This window comes from Acipenser ruthenus, chromosome 33 (assembly GCF_902713425.1).
Source record: "Acipenser ruthenus chromosome 33, fAciRut3.2 maternal haplotype, whole genome shotgun sequence".
In the NCBI taxonomy this organism is placed as follows: domain Eukaryota; kingdom Metazoa; phylum Chordata; class Actinopteri; order Acipenseriformes; family Acipenseridae; genus Acipenser; species Acipenser ruthenus.
In genome coordinates, this window is record NC_081221.1 from 759785 (window position 1) to 777284 (window position 17500).

Below are 17500 nucleotides of genomic sequence, written 5' to 3' on the forward strand. Positions count from 1 at the left end.
GATTCGAGTGGGACTGGCAGAATCGTGCTGGCAATCTTAGAACGTTATCTTAACATAGACACTTTGGTGTTAACAGCGTGGTATCAATGTCAGTTTTCAACGCCGGGGAGTGTAAAGATTAACAGAACATATTTAGTTTCTGGTCTTCTTTCCATTACGTCCAGACAATCGGGTGCACGATTCGGTTTAACAAAATCCAAATCCATTTCTAAATCAATAATGAATGACGACCTTGGTTTTTAAAAAAAAAACAAGGCTGTCCCACAAACTCTTCCAAAAACTTCACAACTCCAGTGAGGGCCAAGCGATGCATTCATTCTTCAGATAACCACAATCCACCGAACACTGCTGGCAGTCCCGGCCGCTCGGGTGGAGTAATTAAACAGAGAAGCACGTTTGTATTTGTTAGGCTTGATTGCTTCGACACAGAATCTCCTCGCCTCGCCGTTTCGAGGTCCATTGAAGTTTCAAATAGCAGGTAAGATAGCATGGAGAGTGGCTGCGCTCCACACCGCGCTCCAGCATTCTCGCCACATTCCATTTGAGAGATATAATTAATTGCCCGATGTTTGACCTGCGCAGGATCATCCGCGGGTCTACTTCTTTTTTTGTCTCGCTCTAGATTAAGACAGATGCCTTGCAATCGGTAACTAATAGGTTAAAGGGCAGGCTTTTTCTCTCTCTTTCTCCCTCTCTCTCGCTCTCTGGCCCTCTCTCTCGCTCTCTTGTGTGTCTCCTGTTTCATGAAAACGTTTCAAAGTGTGCAAACCTTTTTTTTTTTTTTTTAATGTTTTGGCAGCATGTTAACCCTCATTTGGTCGAGTTCCTTTCATGGGGGGGGGGTGCAGGTATAAGGTGTAGATTTGGTGGGCGAGGTAACACTTCTTTTTGGAGACTTTGAAAAGAACTGCTATCGGATGTTGAAGGTTAGGTGTAAAAAAGAGGACGCTTGGGAGCATGATTTATGACCTGAAGAATAAATTGTTTACCCGCTGCCTGGTCCTAATTATAAAGCCCTTTTTTTTCTCCTAGGGAAAGAAATTCCACAAACACTATCCCGTCTTTCTTTTCCTTGCGCTTTTGTTTAACCTTTAATACAGCCCTGGGTGCATCCAATATTAGACAAACCTGCAAAGCAATGCCATTGAGGGCGCCTCTACTCAACTGCAGCCCTGTGCCACAACCACAGACGCGTGTTCACTATTTTTAAAACAGCAGCCTAGCTGTCCATTTATACTGTGCGTTGTTATACAGCTTTTTATTTACAATATCATTTTAGAGATATTCGTGTTTGCGCATAGATGCAAAAGCAGGTGATGGCTAGACACTGATTTAAGAATATGAAGAAAAATAATATATTAGGGTTATTATTTAGGCTGTAAGTGTTTAACTTGTTGCATGCTTGCATTAAGCATTCTATATTCCAAGCTACAAGAATACAATTAGGGCTTGCATTAGAGAAACGAAGCTGCTGTAGAATTATTGCACAAATGTTTCATTGTCCACGTTTCTTTATTATTATTATTATTATTATTATTATTATTATTATTATTATTATTATTATTATTATTATTATTATTATTATTATTATTATTGTTGTTGTTGTTGTTACAGGCTAGTTAATATTTCATATTGTATATGCACCGATAGGGGTGACAGACAGTATAGGGTAGATTTGGACCTGATTCAAAGTGCAATGCTGGCACTCCTGAAGTTCTTGGCTTCCAAGTGTTCTGTGCTTTGCTGAAGGAAAGTTTTACAAATTGCATTCCGTTTCCCGAGGCCAATACATTGTCAGAGAGCTGCGCTCCTGCGCCCAGGCGTCTGATTTTAGCAGAAAATTGCTTTGCATTAAATTTCCCTCAGCCCTATCCAAATCATTTTTTTTGGTAGCCCCAAGCTAAAAATGGAAATTTTGACCCAGCGGTTTATGCGTTTAGGAATGCAAGATGAGGGGAAACTGCGGCTATAAGTGGCTATAATTAAATTGATTTTATCATAAATCACAAACATGAGGCGAAGACTAGAGAATAACTGAAGTGAATTATGTCTGACGTGCTGGCGTGTTCACTGTGGCAGCTCCTGGTTATTTGCATACACCATATATTTTATTATTATTATTATTATTATTATTATTATTATTATTATTATTATTATTATTATTATTGTTGCTTATACTTCTCCAGTTTGAGCAGTTTATTTTCTGTTTTTTTAAAAAAAAAAATATTCTGAATAGTTGTATAACTTATTACACCTGTCTGGTACACATGATATCTATCTATCTATCTATCTATCTATCTATCTATCTATCTATCTATCTATCTATCTATCTATCTATCTATCTATCTATCTATCTATCTATCGCTGGATAGATAGATATAGATAGATCAATAGATAGATAGATAGATAGATAGATAGATAGATAGATAGATAGATAGATAGATAGATATAGATGGATCGATAGACAGATAGATAGATAGATAGATAGATAGATAGATAGATAGATAGATAGATAGATAGATAGATAGATAGATAGACAGGTCATTCTCAGTAGTAATAGTAGTATAATTGTATTCTATTTATCATATTTTCTTGTGTCTGCACTTTTCCATTGCAAGGAGCAGAAGGGTGGTTGACCTTAAAACCGCCGAGTTGCTCATCGGCCTCTTTGTATGTACTCGAGGCATTGACGTTCTGTTAAAGATTACCACGAAGTCTCCAGCTCCTCTAATTAAAGATTAACCCAAAGCAGTCTTCCAGCGCGGGCGCTGCGTGGCATGGGAAAGCTGCCTTTTACTGAAGAGATGATCCCGGGAGATCAAAGCGCTTTAGAGTACAGATGGACCAGAGACACAATCGAGAAAAAAAAAACAAAAAAAAACAACAAAAAAAAAAGGTTCTACATTCCAGCACACTTGGTCCTGCGCGCGACTTCCAAACACGTTTTACCTGAAAATTACATTACAAGAGAGAGCTCGGGAAAGTTCATTTTTGGTGTTCAAGGATCATTTTTAAGGTCTCCTCCTCGTCGTCCACATTATCAGATAGCAACTGACACCAGTGACACCAAATACATTTTTTGACGGGGTGGGGGTGGGTGGGAGGGGTACAATTAGATAGCCTGATCTGGTTGGGTTAACTCAATTAATTTGGAACTGGTGTTACAATTATTTCCTTTTTTTTTTTTTTTTTAGCTCTAGTTAGCCCAAAGCAACGTTGATATTGGAAGATAAGTTGCATCGCATAGAGGGGAGGACGGGACCAGCAAGGCTGCAAACGTAGATTTGAATTGTAATCCAGCGTTCTTTAGTGGAATGGCAGGAGCGTGGGTGTAAACCAAACCCACCGCTTCAGCGTAGCGCTCAATAGAAAAAAAAGTGCCGATTCGGTGTTATCAGAGTCAAATACTACCAGCGACCTCGCAGCTCTCTCTCTCTTTCTCTCTCTCTCTCTCTTTCTCTGTCTTCCCTCTCCCTCTTTCTCTCTGTTTCTCCGGAGTCTGTAGTTGCAAAGTCTTCAATCGTGCAAGAAAAGGAAGGAGAAAAAAGGATTTAAAAAAAAGAATCACATTTTCCATCAGGATTTCTACCGCTTCTGATATAGTTCAGTAGATCATCAGTTGTATTTGGATACTTCTTTACCATTGCAGGACAAAACACACTAAAACACGGAGCTGTGAGGAGCAGAAACAAATGCAAAGAAAAAAAACCAACAAAACGGTCCAGGAATGCGCATACTCTGAAAGTTTTTGACTAACTCAAAAAAGGAGGGGAGGAGAAAAGTTAAAAAAAAAGAGAGGGGGAAAAAACTGTTTCATTTTAAGAATTCCCTTTAAACGAGCATATGTTGACGTATGCAGATCACGTGAGCGCATAATTCAAAGCATTATTTTGGCTTTTGGATGGAGCCGGCCTTCTCGTCGCCAGAGCCGTGATCACCCGGCCTCTAACGCTAGTTAATAACAACTGCGTGGTTTTAAAAATAATACCCACCACTAATGTGATGAGGGCAGCCTTCTGGAGACCAAAGACTTCGAGGAAGTGTCTATGTGGGTGCCTTGAAAACCTGGGATAGAACTGCGATTTTTATTTCACATATATATATATATATATATATATATATATATATATATATATATATATATATATATATATATATATATATATATATATATATAATGTGTATACATATATTTATCTATCTTATAAATATACATGTATATTTGGAAGCAGTTCAAAGTAATTTCGCTGATTGATCATTAACCTGGTGAGTTATTGCTCTGCTTCACAAAGGTCGTTTGAAAAAAAGACTTCTAATCTGTGAACTAAAAAGACACTACATACTTTTTCTAATTCTTTTTTTTTTTACTTAATTTATTTTTAAAAAGCGCCAAAATTTTAAAAAAGGGAAGAACGCTGTGTGTGTGTGTGTGTGTGTGTGTGTGTGTGTGTGTGTGTGTGTGTGTGTGTGGCATTTGACATAATAGGAAATCTTAGAAAGTTAGGGAGAACGCATTTGTTTTTTAATCTGTGAGCACGTTTAATATAACCTGAAAAAGTATTATTATAATTTTCCATAACGAAATATGGAAAGCACAACATAATATATTAACACCTAAAATGATCCATTATGCATGAGCTCTTTGTGTGACTCTTTCAATAAATGTGCTTAGCAAATAGTGATTCGTTCTATCCTTATATCATAACCACATCAGCTGTGTAATATTTGGGATTTGACATGGCTGTTTAGTTTTTGCATCGAAGACTTTTAAATAACCGAACGCCTCTTTTGTTCATGTTTTTTTTTTTTTTAAATTAAAATTAGCCGGTCAGTCGTTTGCATATTGCTCTCCCCTCCTCTTTGTGCCAAACGTGCACCACTGAAAGCACACTGCGGTATAGTTTATAGGTAACTTATCCCGTCAAGCACCGTTTGAATCGTTTGCATGGTTATCTTTATTTAAAATCTGCAAAGGGAATATATACGAGGTAAGAAGGGGGGGGGGGGGGCAATCCTGGTCTGTGTGCGCGTGTGTGCGCGAGACAGACAGTGTGGGACTGTAATAAATAATGTTACAGTGCAATTGGTCGCACATTTCGAAAGGTCAGACGTCTTATGTGTGATTTATTTAATGAAGATCTTGTCACTAGCTAAGCAAAGGGGTGTTTCAGAACATTTTTATTTTGCTTTTGGGATGTACTGTGAAAACGGGCATGTGGTATTTAATTTTATTATATTGTATTATATTTACAACCCGCGTTTGTTCTTGTTAAACACGGGTTTATATTAGTACCCGTGTACAGAATCGCAAGCTGTACCTAAACCGGCGGCGTTTCATTCGACATAGACATACTGGGTTTTTGGGGGGGAGGAGGGGGGGGGGGGGGTATTCATTCATATGTTTAATTTCGTTTCTTCTGCTAACGTTGTCTTTGCAGTCTTTTTTATTTCGTTTGTATGGCGTGCTATTCGAGTAGCGATGACTATATATATACATGTTCTGTAAACGTTGATTTGATAAGAGAAGGAAAACAGGATGAGAGAAGTGTACCCAATATCATTGCATTCATGGTTACAGAATTTGTGCATTTTTAGAGGAAAATAAAAAAAAAAACAAGCTCACACTTATTTTCAAATAACCATTTGTTTTCAGTTTGACCCCTTTTCTATATATGTACCCGAACACTCTATTACACAGATACAAGCACAAAAACTCTCTTTAGGCCTGTAATTTTGAGATTAATTCAACTACACGATGCTTGTCACTGCTGCATTTCACCTCTGTGATTCTATAGCACAGAACGTCGATTTCTTACGCCAGGTCGTGAGTTCCATATTCGATTTCTTACACGAGGTCGTGAGTTCCATATTCGATTTCTTACACCAGGTCGTGAGTTCCATATTCGATTTCTTAAACCAGGTCGTGAGTTCCATATTCGATTTCTGGCGACTGCTTTGATCGAATCTCACATGTTGTTTTTTTTTTCAGTTTCACCCTCCCATCAAGACAAGTTATTGTTTTTTAAGATCTTGTGGTGACACACGACACAGATTCGGTAAGTTCACCAGTATTCCTAATAAATAATAGTCGATCTATATTAATTTACTTGGCAATATGGAGTATTCAACGGAAGCAGTTGATGAGGCTGTGTATAAATTTAATGCTGGAGCTGTTGCTGTTGATATTGTGTGTTTATTGGTGCCTGTGTGTTTTCTAGTAATCTACAACCGTTTGTTTTGAATGTATAGGATCTATCTGTCTATCTATCTATCTATCTATCTATCTATCTATCTATCTATCTATCTATCTATCTATCTATCTATCTATCTATATATCTATCTATCTATCTATCTATCTATATCAATCAATAGTTCATTCTATAATTATTAAAAGTGTATTTTTAGAATGTATTATTACATTTATGTAAAATAAATTAGTGGTTAGCTGTGGATTGGTAAACAGAGACGCTAGCAATAGCACAATAGCACACTAAAATGGTAAGATTTTCCAAAATCTTTTATTTGGAGTCAACGAAAGTGAATATCATAAACTGATTTTTCACATCAATCTAATTTGAAAATAAATAAATAAAAAAAATCCGACTGAATCTGAATAAATCGCCTTTGAAACCGCATGCCTTTTCCATACGGTGTTTTAAATACACTAATTAGAGAAAAACAAACAAACAAAAAAGAAAACACGTTATCTCTCTGCAATTCGTTGCATTACTATACCCACCCTGCTTGGTGTGCTGTTGGTAAGCTATGTTAATACATCACACGTTTTATATTTTTAATAAAGATCTTGTGCTTATCAAGGCAAACTCTCCATGCTAGCGACGCTCACGGTTCTACAGAGGAGGGTGCGGGTGTAGAACGTTGTCTACATACTTCAGCTGTTTCTTAATGTTCGTAATCCACCCTGACAGATATGTAACACATAGCCCTGTGATTTCTTGGAAAGATAAAGAAAGGCGACCATTAGTCAGCTTTTCAAGAAGTAGCGTACTGCTGCGGTGGTTGTTGATATTTTACACTGTCAGATACACCAGGGTCTCTCTAAGTGAAGTGTTTAATAATGAAACCCACACCTTGTACTCCACAGATTTTAAACACATTTTAGTATGAAACACAGTTATTGTAGTCTAAAGGGTTAGACAATTCCAATAAGCACATGTGTTTAAAATATGTTGCATGTTTAATTTCCTTATTTCATCTATCTATCTATCTATCTATCTATCTATCTATCTATCTATCTATCTATCTATCTATCTATCTATCTATATATATATATATATATATATATATATATATATATATATATATATATATATATTATACAGACATAATAAATTATGCAGTTAACACGTACAACGAGTCCATTGCCTGCTCTGAACACATATATAACGATAGCAAGGAATGCGATGATAATACATAAACTATTATTAACTATTGCTCTTATAATAAATAAACACACACATAAATAAATATCAAAGGCTTTTTTTTTCACGTGGACTCCTAAATGTTATGTCCGAACAACTGGTTCAAATAACACCTCGATGAATTGCTTCCTCTCCGTCCAGTGTTAAAAAAACACACACACACATACACACACACACACACACACACACACACACACACACACACACACACACACACCTGAAAAGCGTTACTGCTCGTCCGAAAGCATGGCCTGCTTGAAATAAGATAATAAAAGAAGAGAAGTCAGGCTTGAAAAAAAAAAAAAAATCAGTCCCCTATAATGCGTAGGCAACAGGCGAATTATCACCTAATAATCCAGACTAGAAGACCCAGCCACAATATACCTCCTCAGAATCCTCTTCCGTATCACGGTTCAAATCTTCTTGCTTTGGTAAATTAGATATTTTCGTGTGGGGTGGGTGGGTGAAAGTATATATATATATATATATATATATATATATATATATATATATATATATATATATATATATATATATATATATATATATATATATATATATATATATATATATATATATATATAAAATAGCCATAGTTTGCAAAATCTGAAACAATACTGTAAAAGAAAGGGGGGAACAAGTTGCCGACACCTCGATTTCTTCTCAGGAGTCCTCCTACGCCCGCTCAAGTCCTTTTCTATTCAAGTACCTACACGAAACCCTTTCTAAAGTTGCTGTTTATAGATGCCGTGTGTGTGTGTGTGTGTGTGTGTGTGTATGTGTGTGTGTGTGTGTGTGTGTGTGTGTGCGCGCTTTAAGTCATAAATCTTACGTAGCCGTAAACGACATCGGTGTTTTGAATAATAGAGAGAGAGAGAGAGAGAGAGAGAGAGGATAAAAACCCGTTGTTATATATATATATATATATATATAAACACCTTCGTGCTCTCCTTAGCTATTCCTTTCCTTGCCTCTTTCTTTTCATCTCTGATGTGCAAATGTATCGTCGTTTACACCTCTGGTGTGATTGTACGAGAAAGAAAAAAGGCACGCAACACAAGCTTGCTATCAAAGTTTTTTTCTTTTTTTTAAAGGAGTGTTGCGCCGACTTGTTTGGTCCTGTGAAATATAACACGTGTTTTTGTTCTTCACATCCCGCCTTTATTTTAATAAGAAACCCTCCGCTTACTGTCTGTGTTTCCACCCCCCTCTGCTCGTGCATTAATTGTTAGTCGCAGAGGGGTTGAGTTTAAACTGCACAGATAGGGTGTGCTGGGATTCGATGCAGTTTTTTTTTTTTTGTAAAGCTGTCTGCTCCGCATAAGGATGAGAAGCGGAGGGAAGCTAAGACTTTCCTGCGGTAACACAATCCTATCAAAATAGATCGACACCTAATTGTTAAACACGTGCATTTAAAAAGCGATCCTTTCTTTCTCTCGTGTATAGAGGCCCTGTGTCCAACACTTCTGTAATCAGCATAATTTTTCAGCGGTGACGCTGCCTGTGTATAAAGAGGATTATTAACACACGTAGACTTGCCTGCCCGGCTCTAAAGAAGCAGACCTTTATTTTAAAAGAAACAGCGCAATGACGTTAAAAGAAAACCGGAAATGGTGGTCATAATAATAATAATAATAATAATAATAATAATAATAATAATAATAATAATAATAATAAAGATGACAAAACGACACAGCGCACGATAGCAGCGCTGTTAAGGGGGAATACTGAGGCCATTGTTATCAGTGAATAGGGCGTACCAGTTTACAGGGCAGTCGGTATACCAGGGTTTGTCCATTCCAAACCCCGAGCTTTCCACGGAATCCTACGAGCTACAGCGCCACCGCTTTCCGAACAGAGCGAATGTATAAAGAGTTAGCGGCCGGGGGAGTGCTGGCTGTGCCTTTGCATGCACATCGGAGATATGTTTTTTTTGTATTCCTTAAAGACGGGAACAAGTCTCGCTTATTGATTGTAGCGAAGCTGGATGTGAACATATATTATGCCTGCCTGCGCTGCTTTCCTCGTCAGAGGCTAAGGTAAGCTCGACTCAAATAGGCTATCAGTTTGTGAATGGCGGAGCGAATGCCTTCGTGATTTATGACCATATGACTCCAATCTCGGTTCAAGAAGAGTTCACAAAGCTTAAAGCTTCCTTCCACGCTACATGTCCTCTTTTTTTCTTTTGCTGCTCCATTCGACTGCTTTTCATTTACTCTTTTATTTATTTTTTGAAGCAGGGGGGGGGGGGGGCGGGGGGATCTGTTATTTTTTGGAAGTTTGTTTTTTCGCACGCATAATATCTCTGCACAACCCAGGGAAGAACTGCTGGATTCTAGCAATACGTAATCGAGCTGGTATATAACGGTTGTTCCATTCTAGGTAGACCGTATTCTGTTTTGAAAATGGAGGTACCGGTATAGAAGAGTTAGATTTATTATTATTGTCCTTCCTAATATTATTATTGAGTTATTCTTTTGTTAGGTCTAAAAGCAATATGTTATTTATGACCTGCGATCCGATTACAATAATCAAATTACCCATATGTCTGTAGAGTTGACAGTATTATTATTATTATTATTATTATTATTATTATTATTATTATTATTATTATTATTATTATTATTATGGTGTGCATTGCGGCTGTGTACTTGTTTAGTCGCGTTATACATTTGAAGTGAACCGCTTTCTTTCTTTATATCGTAAATTAAACCCTTAACAGAGTGTTCCGGGTTAATTGCAATAACATTTCATATTAATTATTCCTTCCGAGTTTTCTAAAGAATTCCTTGGAGTAAATAATTAGGACCGGTCCGTCTTAGGGGGGAAGATAAATGAGCGACATTCGTGACGTGTTGAGAGGTGATCTAGCAAAGCTGGAACTTACCTCACATTGTTTTAATGCAAGCATTACCAAGAGACCCTTGCTCCTGTTTTTTTTTTCTTCATATTTTATAAAGGCTTGAGCATGCCGTGTTGTCAAACAAAGCCCTGCCTTTTTTACTATTATCTTTCCATTGTACACGACGTATTCTTATTGTATTGAAGATTATCTCTAGAATTCTGTTTTTTCTTTCTTTGTTAAACCCTTAGAAGACTATAAACCATATTTCACAAAAAGAAAGGCACCATTGTAAATTATTATTATTATTATTATTATTATTATTATTATTATTATTATTATTATACACGTATGCATGCTTTGTTATGTTGGTAAACTTAAAAAAATGCAATATCCTTATGTAGGCATGGACATTCACAGCGTGAATAAAACATACAACATCCAATAGCTAGCATTGCATTTGTTAATATTATCTTTCTTTATATTGAAAATTGAATAATATTCTGGAGAAACAGATAAACACGTGGATTCGTGTATCTAAGACTTGCAACATACAACATACATTTTGTTTTTGTTTAATTATTATTATTATTAGTTTAACTTTTCACCATGTCGTCTGTCTTTTGCTCATATAGACTATTATTTCGGACACACGATTTTTATCTAAAACTGCTCAACAAATACAGCTAACACCTGCTTGGGATGGCTGACGCATGTGTATTTTTTTTTTGGCTAATCGGTGTAGTATTGCGATTCTGAAAACGCATGCAAAGAGTTGTGCATAGTTCTGTGTTTACAAACGTTATTATATATATATATATATATATATATATATATATATATATATATATATATATATATATATATATATATATATATATAGGCCAGGGAATGGTGCATTGCTTATTTCTGTCTCTGTTGCATCTTTTAACAACAAGGCAATGGTCTTTGATTTTTTTTTCTTTTTCCCAGCTGTTTAGACTTACTTCCCACAGGCCCAGAAATGTCAAATTTGAAGCTTTATTTTTATACACAGCTTACGGATATCAGGCTAACAAAAATGGAATACCAGGTGCCTGGGTGATTTTCTGTGCCTCCATTTTATTTCCATATGTCTCCGGCGCTGCGCACTGCCTAAATTGGAAGCCTAAAGCTTTTAAAATATCGGCTTTGTGCCCGTCTGACCGGCTCATACATCACATTACGCACTTCTGTCCAGGACTGTCTATTATGCGCTCTCATTTTGCTTGAGATACCAAACAAAGTTCAAACCGTGGTCAGAAGAGGCTAAAACGACGGTTTTGCTGGTTTTAACTGTTTCACAAATCCATCATTTTGTAACCAGAGAAAGAAAGAGAAAACAGAAAGAAAGAAAGAAAGAAAGAAAGAAAGAAAGAAAGAAAGAAAGAAAGATAGCCTCGAGGTTAAATGTGTAGGTATAGGTGACATTTAAGCAGGTATTGCAGTAACAGATTGCTTGATTTTATTTTTATTTTTTTTAATGATAACAGCACACGCTGAATCTTTCCAAATGTATTTATTAAATTAAATCAATGAACGTAGAAATATGGCAAAAGGCATTTTATTCCATTCTTTTTTCGGTGTTACTTTGATCGCGTACAAATGTATTGAATTGCAATTGCTTAAGAAATGCATGGTTCAGTCTGTTAAAAATACCGTTTCACATGCATAAGGACAGTATACCTATATACAATGAAAACTCTGTGTTTCGTAAGTCGGATAGACAATTAAACACCCAAACATTGCTTTAATAAAACATTTATTTGTACAAAAGGACATATAAATACGAAATTAGTGCTTTTTCATTATGCAATGAATATGATTCAGCAAAACGCAAAATACAGATACTTAATTAAAAAAGTTATACTATGGAGATATCTTATAAACAGTAAATACATTGCAAACGAGACAGCCTTATTGTACTATTGCTAGCGATGTAACCAGAAAATGCATATATATATATATATATATATATATATATATATATATATATATATATATATATATATATATATATATATATATAATAAAAATGACTGTGTGTGTGTGTGTGTGTGTGTGTGTGTGTGTGTGTGCGCGCGCGCACACATTGCTACCCAAACAAATACAATAAAAAAACATAGATAGATTTTTTTTAATGTGATAGTTAGGGTACAACCGTCCCAAAAGGTTGTAAGCATAGCATCTGCATACAGGGTTGTGCAGAGAGACCCATTCATGTCATGTGCTTTTCACTGGCGGAAGATGGAGCGGTGCCCGGGGTCCTCTGTTACAATGTGCTTCTCCTAACCTTTCAGATCCGCTTGCAAGAGGCCGTTGGAAAGAGACTGTCACGTGACCCCCGGTGCCAATGTTCTTCCAGAAGGTCGTCAGGACCCTGGTAGCCGGTGAAACACAGTCTGGGAAGCACAGAGATGCAGAAAACTACCTACTACGACAACTCGACGTTATTCGGGGGCTACTCTTATCAAGGGGCCAACGGCTTCGGTTATGAGGCCCCCCAGCCGCATTATCAGTCTTCGGCCCACCTCGAGGCGGACTACCAGAGGTCCGCGTGTTCGCTCCAGTCGCTTGGCAACAGCACCCAGCAACACGCTAAGTCTAAAGACCCGAATGGAAGCTGCATGCGCCCCAGTTTGCCATCTGAGCACCACCGCCCCCCTCCTGTGTCACCGCCACAGAACCCTGACAACAGCGCGTCCAACAGCGGCGGCGTGGCTAAGCAGCCCGGCAGCAAAAGCGCTTCATCAAAGTCATCCTCCTCCTCCTCCTCCCTCCCACCCAACCCTACTTTAACCAAACAGATATTCCCTTGGATGAAAGAGTCGAGGCAAAACTCAAAACAGAAAAACAGCTCCCCAAGCACAGGTATTACATATATGTAGATTACATATTTGATAAATTGTCAGGCTATATCCCCATTCGGTCACGATTTTCTATTTTAATTTTTAAGAAATCATTTGTGTGAAGTCTATGGAGTTCGAGAAGTTGACTCATAACGTATAACTCATAACTCAAATATCTGTTGTTGTTATTATTATTATTATTATTATTATTATTATTATTATTATTATTATTATTATTATTATTATTATTAAATATTCCTCCCCTTCTCGCAATAGGCCTAAGTCGATTACCTGTATTTATTAAAAAATCAATCAATTATGAAACACGGTATTGGCTGTAAGTCGAGTAATACAATTTACATGATCGTGGTCACAGACGTAGCGGGGAGCTCTTAATAAATGCTTGTGTTATGAAGTGCATATGACGACTAATATAAACGGGGTTACGCTTCTGTGCCTGCTCCCTGGGTTTATTAAGAAAACGATGCATTCAATTTCTGCATGTAGTAATTATCTTTTATTTCATTTTCGACCCAGCGGAAAGCTGCGGCGGCAGCGGCGGCGGAGGGGATAAAAGCCCCCCAGGTTCTTCTGCCTCCAAGAGAGCGCGCACGGCCTATACGAGCGCGCAGCTGGTGGAGCTCGAGAAGGAGTTTCATTTCAACCGGTACCTGTGCCGGCCGCGGCGGGTGGAAATGGCGAACCTGTTGAACCTCAGCGAACGGCAAATCAAGATATGGTTCCAGAACCGCAGAATGAAGTACAAAAAAGACCAGAAATTGAAAGGGCTGGGGTCCTCCTCTGGCGGGCCGTCCCCTACAGGCAGCCCGCCCCTGTCCATGCAGTCCTCGGCAGGTTTCATGAACCCCATGCACCCGATGAGCAGCAGCTACGACGCTCCTTCCCCGCCGCCTTTCAACAAACCTCACCAGAACGCCTACGCGATGTCGACGGCCTATCAAACCCCAATGAAAAGCTGCTCTGCCCAGCACAAATATAGCAACACTGCGCCAGAGTATGACCCCCACGGTTTACAGGGTAACGGCGGCGGATACGGGACTCCCAGCATGCAAGGGAGCCCCGTGTACGTTGGAGGAAACTATGTGGATTCTATGCCGGCCTCTGGCCCATCTCTGTATGGTTTGAATCACCTGTCCCATCACCAGTCTAACAATATGGACTACAACGATGGCCCGCAGATGCCAGCTACCCAACACCACGGACTATGTGATCCTCACCCTACGTACACAGAACTTCCGGCGCATCATTCTTCTCAGGGTAGAATCCAGGAAGCGCCCAAGTTAACGCATCTGTAGCAGGTTTGACATCTAAACACGACAAACAGGGACGCTGCAACGGGACAGCACGTTACCCAGTGGGTTTTGTCATTGTTGTCCAAACACACACACACACAAACACACTCAGAGACAACACAGTGTTTAGCATTGTGTATAATATCCGACTGGTTAAGCTTCAGCACATGTGTTTTGGAAAGGGGTTCTGCAAATCCAGGATTTACATTATTTTGCTAGAAATTGAGTCGTCTTACGAGCACTTTGTGTTTTAACGTGATTTTGGACACGCTTTACATAACGCATTCAAATACAATCCATACATTCTGTGAAAAACAGGTTTGCAGGTAAAACTGGCCTCACGAACAAAACTACAAGAAAAAAAAATCAAAGAACAAAAACCACTGGGTACTTGTTTTGCTTTCCTTTTCACATTACCTCTTTTATTACGCCATCCTCTCCACTAATCAATTGCCACGATACTTTTATTTCATTTTTATTTATTTATTTTTTTTTTTTTTACTAATTACGTACCTGACAAAAGTTGCTTGTCGTTACGGAATCGTCGCCCCGTTTCTCCAATAGGTTTAATATCCAAGTTTAGCAACTTAACTCCCTTTTTTGTTGTTTTCTTTTTTTAAAAAGGGGACTTATTATTTATAAGTTTACATTCAAAGTCTTCAGCTCCGTGTGTTAGACTTGTGGGCAAAGAACACGGTCTCCTGCATTGCCTCTTTCTATATAGTGTGGAGTTTGTTCTTTCTCAAACAATTTTTAGGGTTCACTTGCATTAGGCAACGCTAATGCTAACAGCCCACATTTTTTATGTTCTCTTGACTTGACGTGAAAACAGGGTATATTTGAACAAATTCTATGTCCTGGAAATTAAGCAGAAGCGAAGACATTTTGGTATTTGCTAATGCGTTCTGGTCTGGGGCATATTTTGTTGCACTTAGAGTTTACATTTTAAATGGGTGAAACAAGTAATCTTTCATACGAAAGACGTCCAATCAGCACCAATCGTGGGCGTCTTTCAGTACGTGTGTTCTAGTGAGCATCCATAAATATATATTTATTCGTTATAGCCAGTTTTAAAATATTTTCTTTTTTTTTGTATTATTTATCCCACACATTATGTATTTATATCGATAAAAAATGTATTTTTTTTTTTAGTATTTACCTGTTATTAAAAAAAGACGTTGTGTTCATGTTATTGTAATCTAGGCAGAACAGTAATTTTATGTTATCCTTGTACATATTAACAATGTAATGATTTATACTGAAGGCATGAGGACGGAATCAGACTGTTACTGCATAGTCATAAATTAGTATAGCTAAAAAAAATCATTTTGAGAACCTTCCTTGTTATTTGTAGTTTTTTTCCATTGCTAAAGAGTTGTCTGTTGAACAATTCTTGAAATAAATCTATGTTATTGAGTTCTATCTTGTCTGCATGTATCTCTCTCTCTCTCTCTCTCTCTCTCTCTCTCTCTCTCTCTCACACACACACACACACACACACACACACACACACACACACACAGTGCTTTCCTCTAGCATGCGCTCTGTATATCTTCGTGCCATTTAACTACACTCAGATTCGCACAAACATGGAGGAATTGGAATCTTGGGTGATGAGAGTCACGTGTTGCCAAACCAAATAAAGAACCGGATCTAGAAAGCAAACAAAGGACAGACATTCATTAGTGAAGCATATTTCGAGTGTAGACGTCCGCGTAGTAATATGTGCGCATATATGCACGTTTGACTAAATATATGACCCTTTTATAAAAAGCATACAGCAGTATAAAGTGGTCCAGTTCTTTACTGTGCTTGTTAGCATGTCTGTGATTTATATGATCTGACTAACCCGTTCAAAAATGTGTGAACTTACATAACCCATTCTATATATCTTTTATAAAAAGAAAATCTATGGAATGGGGATGGAGGGCAGTTCCACTTTTAAAGTGCTGCTTGCATTTGAGAATTACAATTTATTTATTTTTTTAAACTTGCTGGCTTAGATCAAAAGTAAAATCATATCATTCAGGTTAAAAAAAGTGGATTAAAACACACACACACACACACACACACACACACACACACACACACCATTAAACGTCCTGCTGCTCACCAGCGTGTTTATCATCAATACAAAATATGTGAAAGTAACATTTAAGAGCTACACGAGCATACAATGTGCGAGGGATCAAGTCACAGCGCTCAAAGGCTTCCTCGAATACAATTTTCTGGATGATGTAATTTATGACTAAAGTACTCGGCGCCACACTGTTCGACTCGTTTTACCACCGTGTCAGGCCATACCCCTGCTGAACGTTAAAACTGAAGGTAGCTCCCATAACACCATTAAAAAGAGTATATCCAGTAGCATATCCAATACCATGCATTCCCCTCAGTTTTCTCAAATCTCAAATTGATTGCTACACTTTTAAACTTACATCACTTAGTACTTTGTTTCTAATTAGTTACATTAGTTAAAAAAAAGTCACAATACTAAAAAAAAAAAAAACGGATTTTCTTTTAATATCAAATACCAAAATTATAAACATCGATATTGTTTCATATAAGGTCTATAAAACGTTTATTTTAAAAATATTTATTACAGCCTTTTAAATGAGGATGGCAATCCTCGATTGACATTAAATCTGAGAAGCATTTAAAATAATTCAAAATAATTTCACGTGCATCTCTAATGACTTTACCAGTAGGGTCTCAAAATATTCCCAGAAACACACACACACACACACATATATATATATATATATATATATATATCCCAGTACAAAAAAATAAAATAAATAACGCCAGCTCCTTCTTGCTGTGACTTGAATCTTCTAATACAAAGTCAGCTTGTTTTTCACTTTGCGTTTCTCTTTAAATACTTTGCACACCCACACAGATTCAATGCACGAATTGAATTTACTTCCTACACATTTAACGGGTGCAACAAAAACGAAAGGTTCAAAAGACTTAAACACTACTACTTAAAAATAAGTATAAAACACGGGGGATTTGCAGCTTCGAGTTTTTTTTTTA

At 37.5% G+C, this 17500-nt stretch overlaps 2 protein-coding genes and 1 long non-coding RNA gene across 15 annotated transcripts in view; 2 read left to right on the forward strand and 1 right to left on the reverse strand.

Annotated features, from left to right (window-relative positions):
• Positions 1-15886, forward strand: part of LOC117433455 (homeobox protein Hox-B3a-like) — a 58616-nt gene extending 42730 nt beyond the window's left edge. For 4 of the 13 annotated variants that reach the window (XM_059006667.1, XM_059006670.1, XM_059006668.1 and 1 more), the window contains 3 exons: positions 5990-6056; positions 12603-13173; positions 13689-15886. In XM_059006667.1, coding sequence (XP_058862650.1) covers positions 12720-13173; positions 13689-14467 — 1233 coding nt within the window. In that variant the 5' untranslated portion in view covers positions 5990-6056; positions 12603-12719 and the 3' untranslated portion in view covers positions 14468-15886. Of the gene's footprint in view, positions 479-4194; positions 4267-4457; positions 4989-5017; positions 5219-5989; positions 6057-8370; positions 9482-12602; positions 13174-13688 lie in introns of those variants that run through there. The other 9 variants (XM_059006673.1, XM_059006674.1, XM_034055734.3 and 6 more) reach the window with 7 other exon arrangements.
• LOC131704954 (uncharacterized) overlaps positions 14915-17500 on the reverse strand; it is a 4020-nt gene continuing 1434 nt past the window's right edge. Inside the window, exon 2 of the long non-coding RNA XR_009310069.1 lies at positions 14915-16117. This is a non-coding gene — a long non-coding RNA (uncharacterized LOC131704954). The remainder of the gene's footprint in view (positions 16118-17500) is intronic.
• Positions 17280-17500, forward strand: part of LOC117433457 (homeobox protein Hox-B2a-like) — a 4195-nt gene continuing 3974 nt past the window's right edge. The window contains exon 1 of the mRNA XM_034055736.3: positions 17280-17500. This exon is cut by the window's right edge and continues 1819 nt beyond it. The gene's annotated coding sequence lies outside the window, so the exon portion shown is untranslated.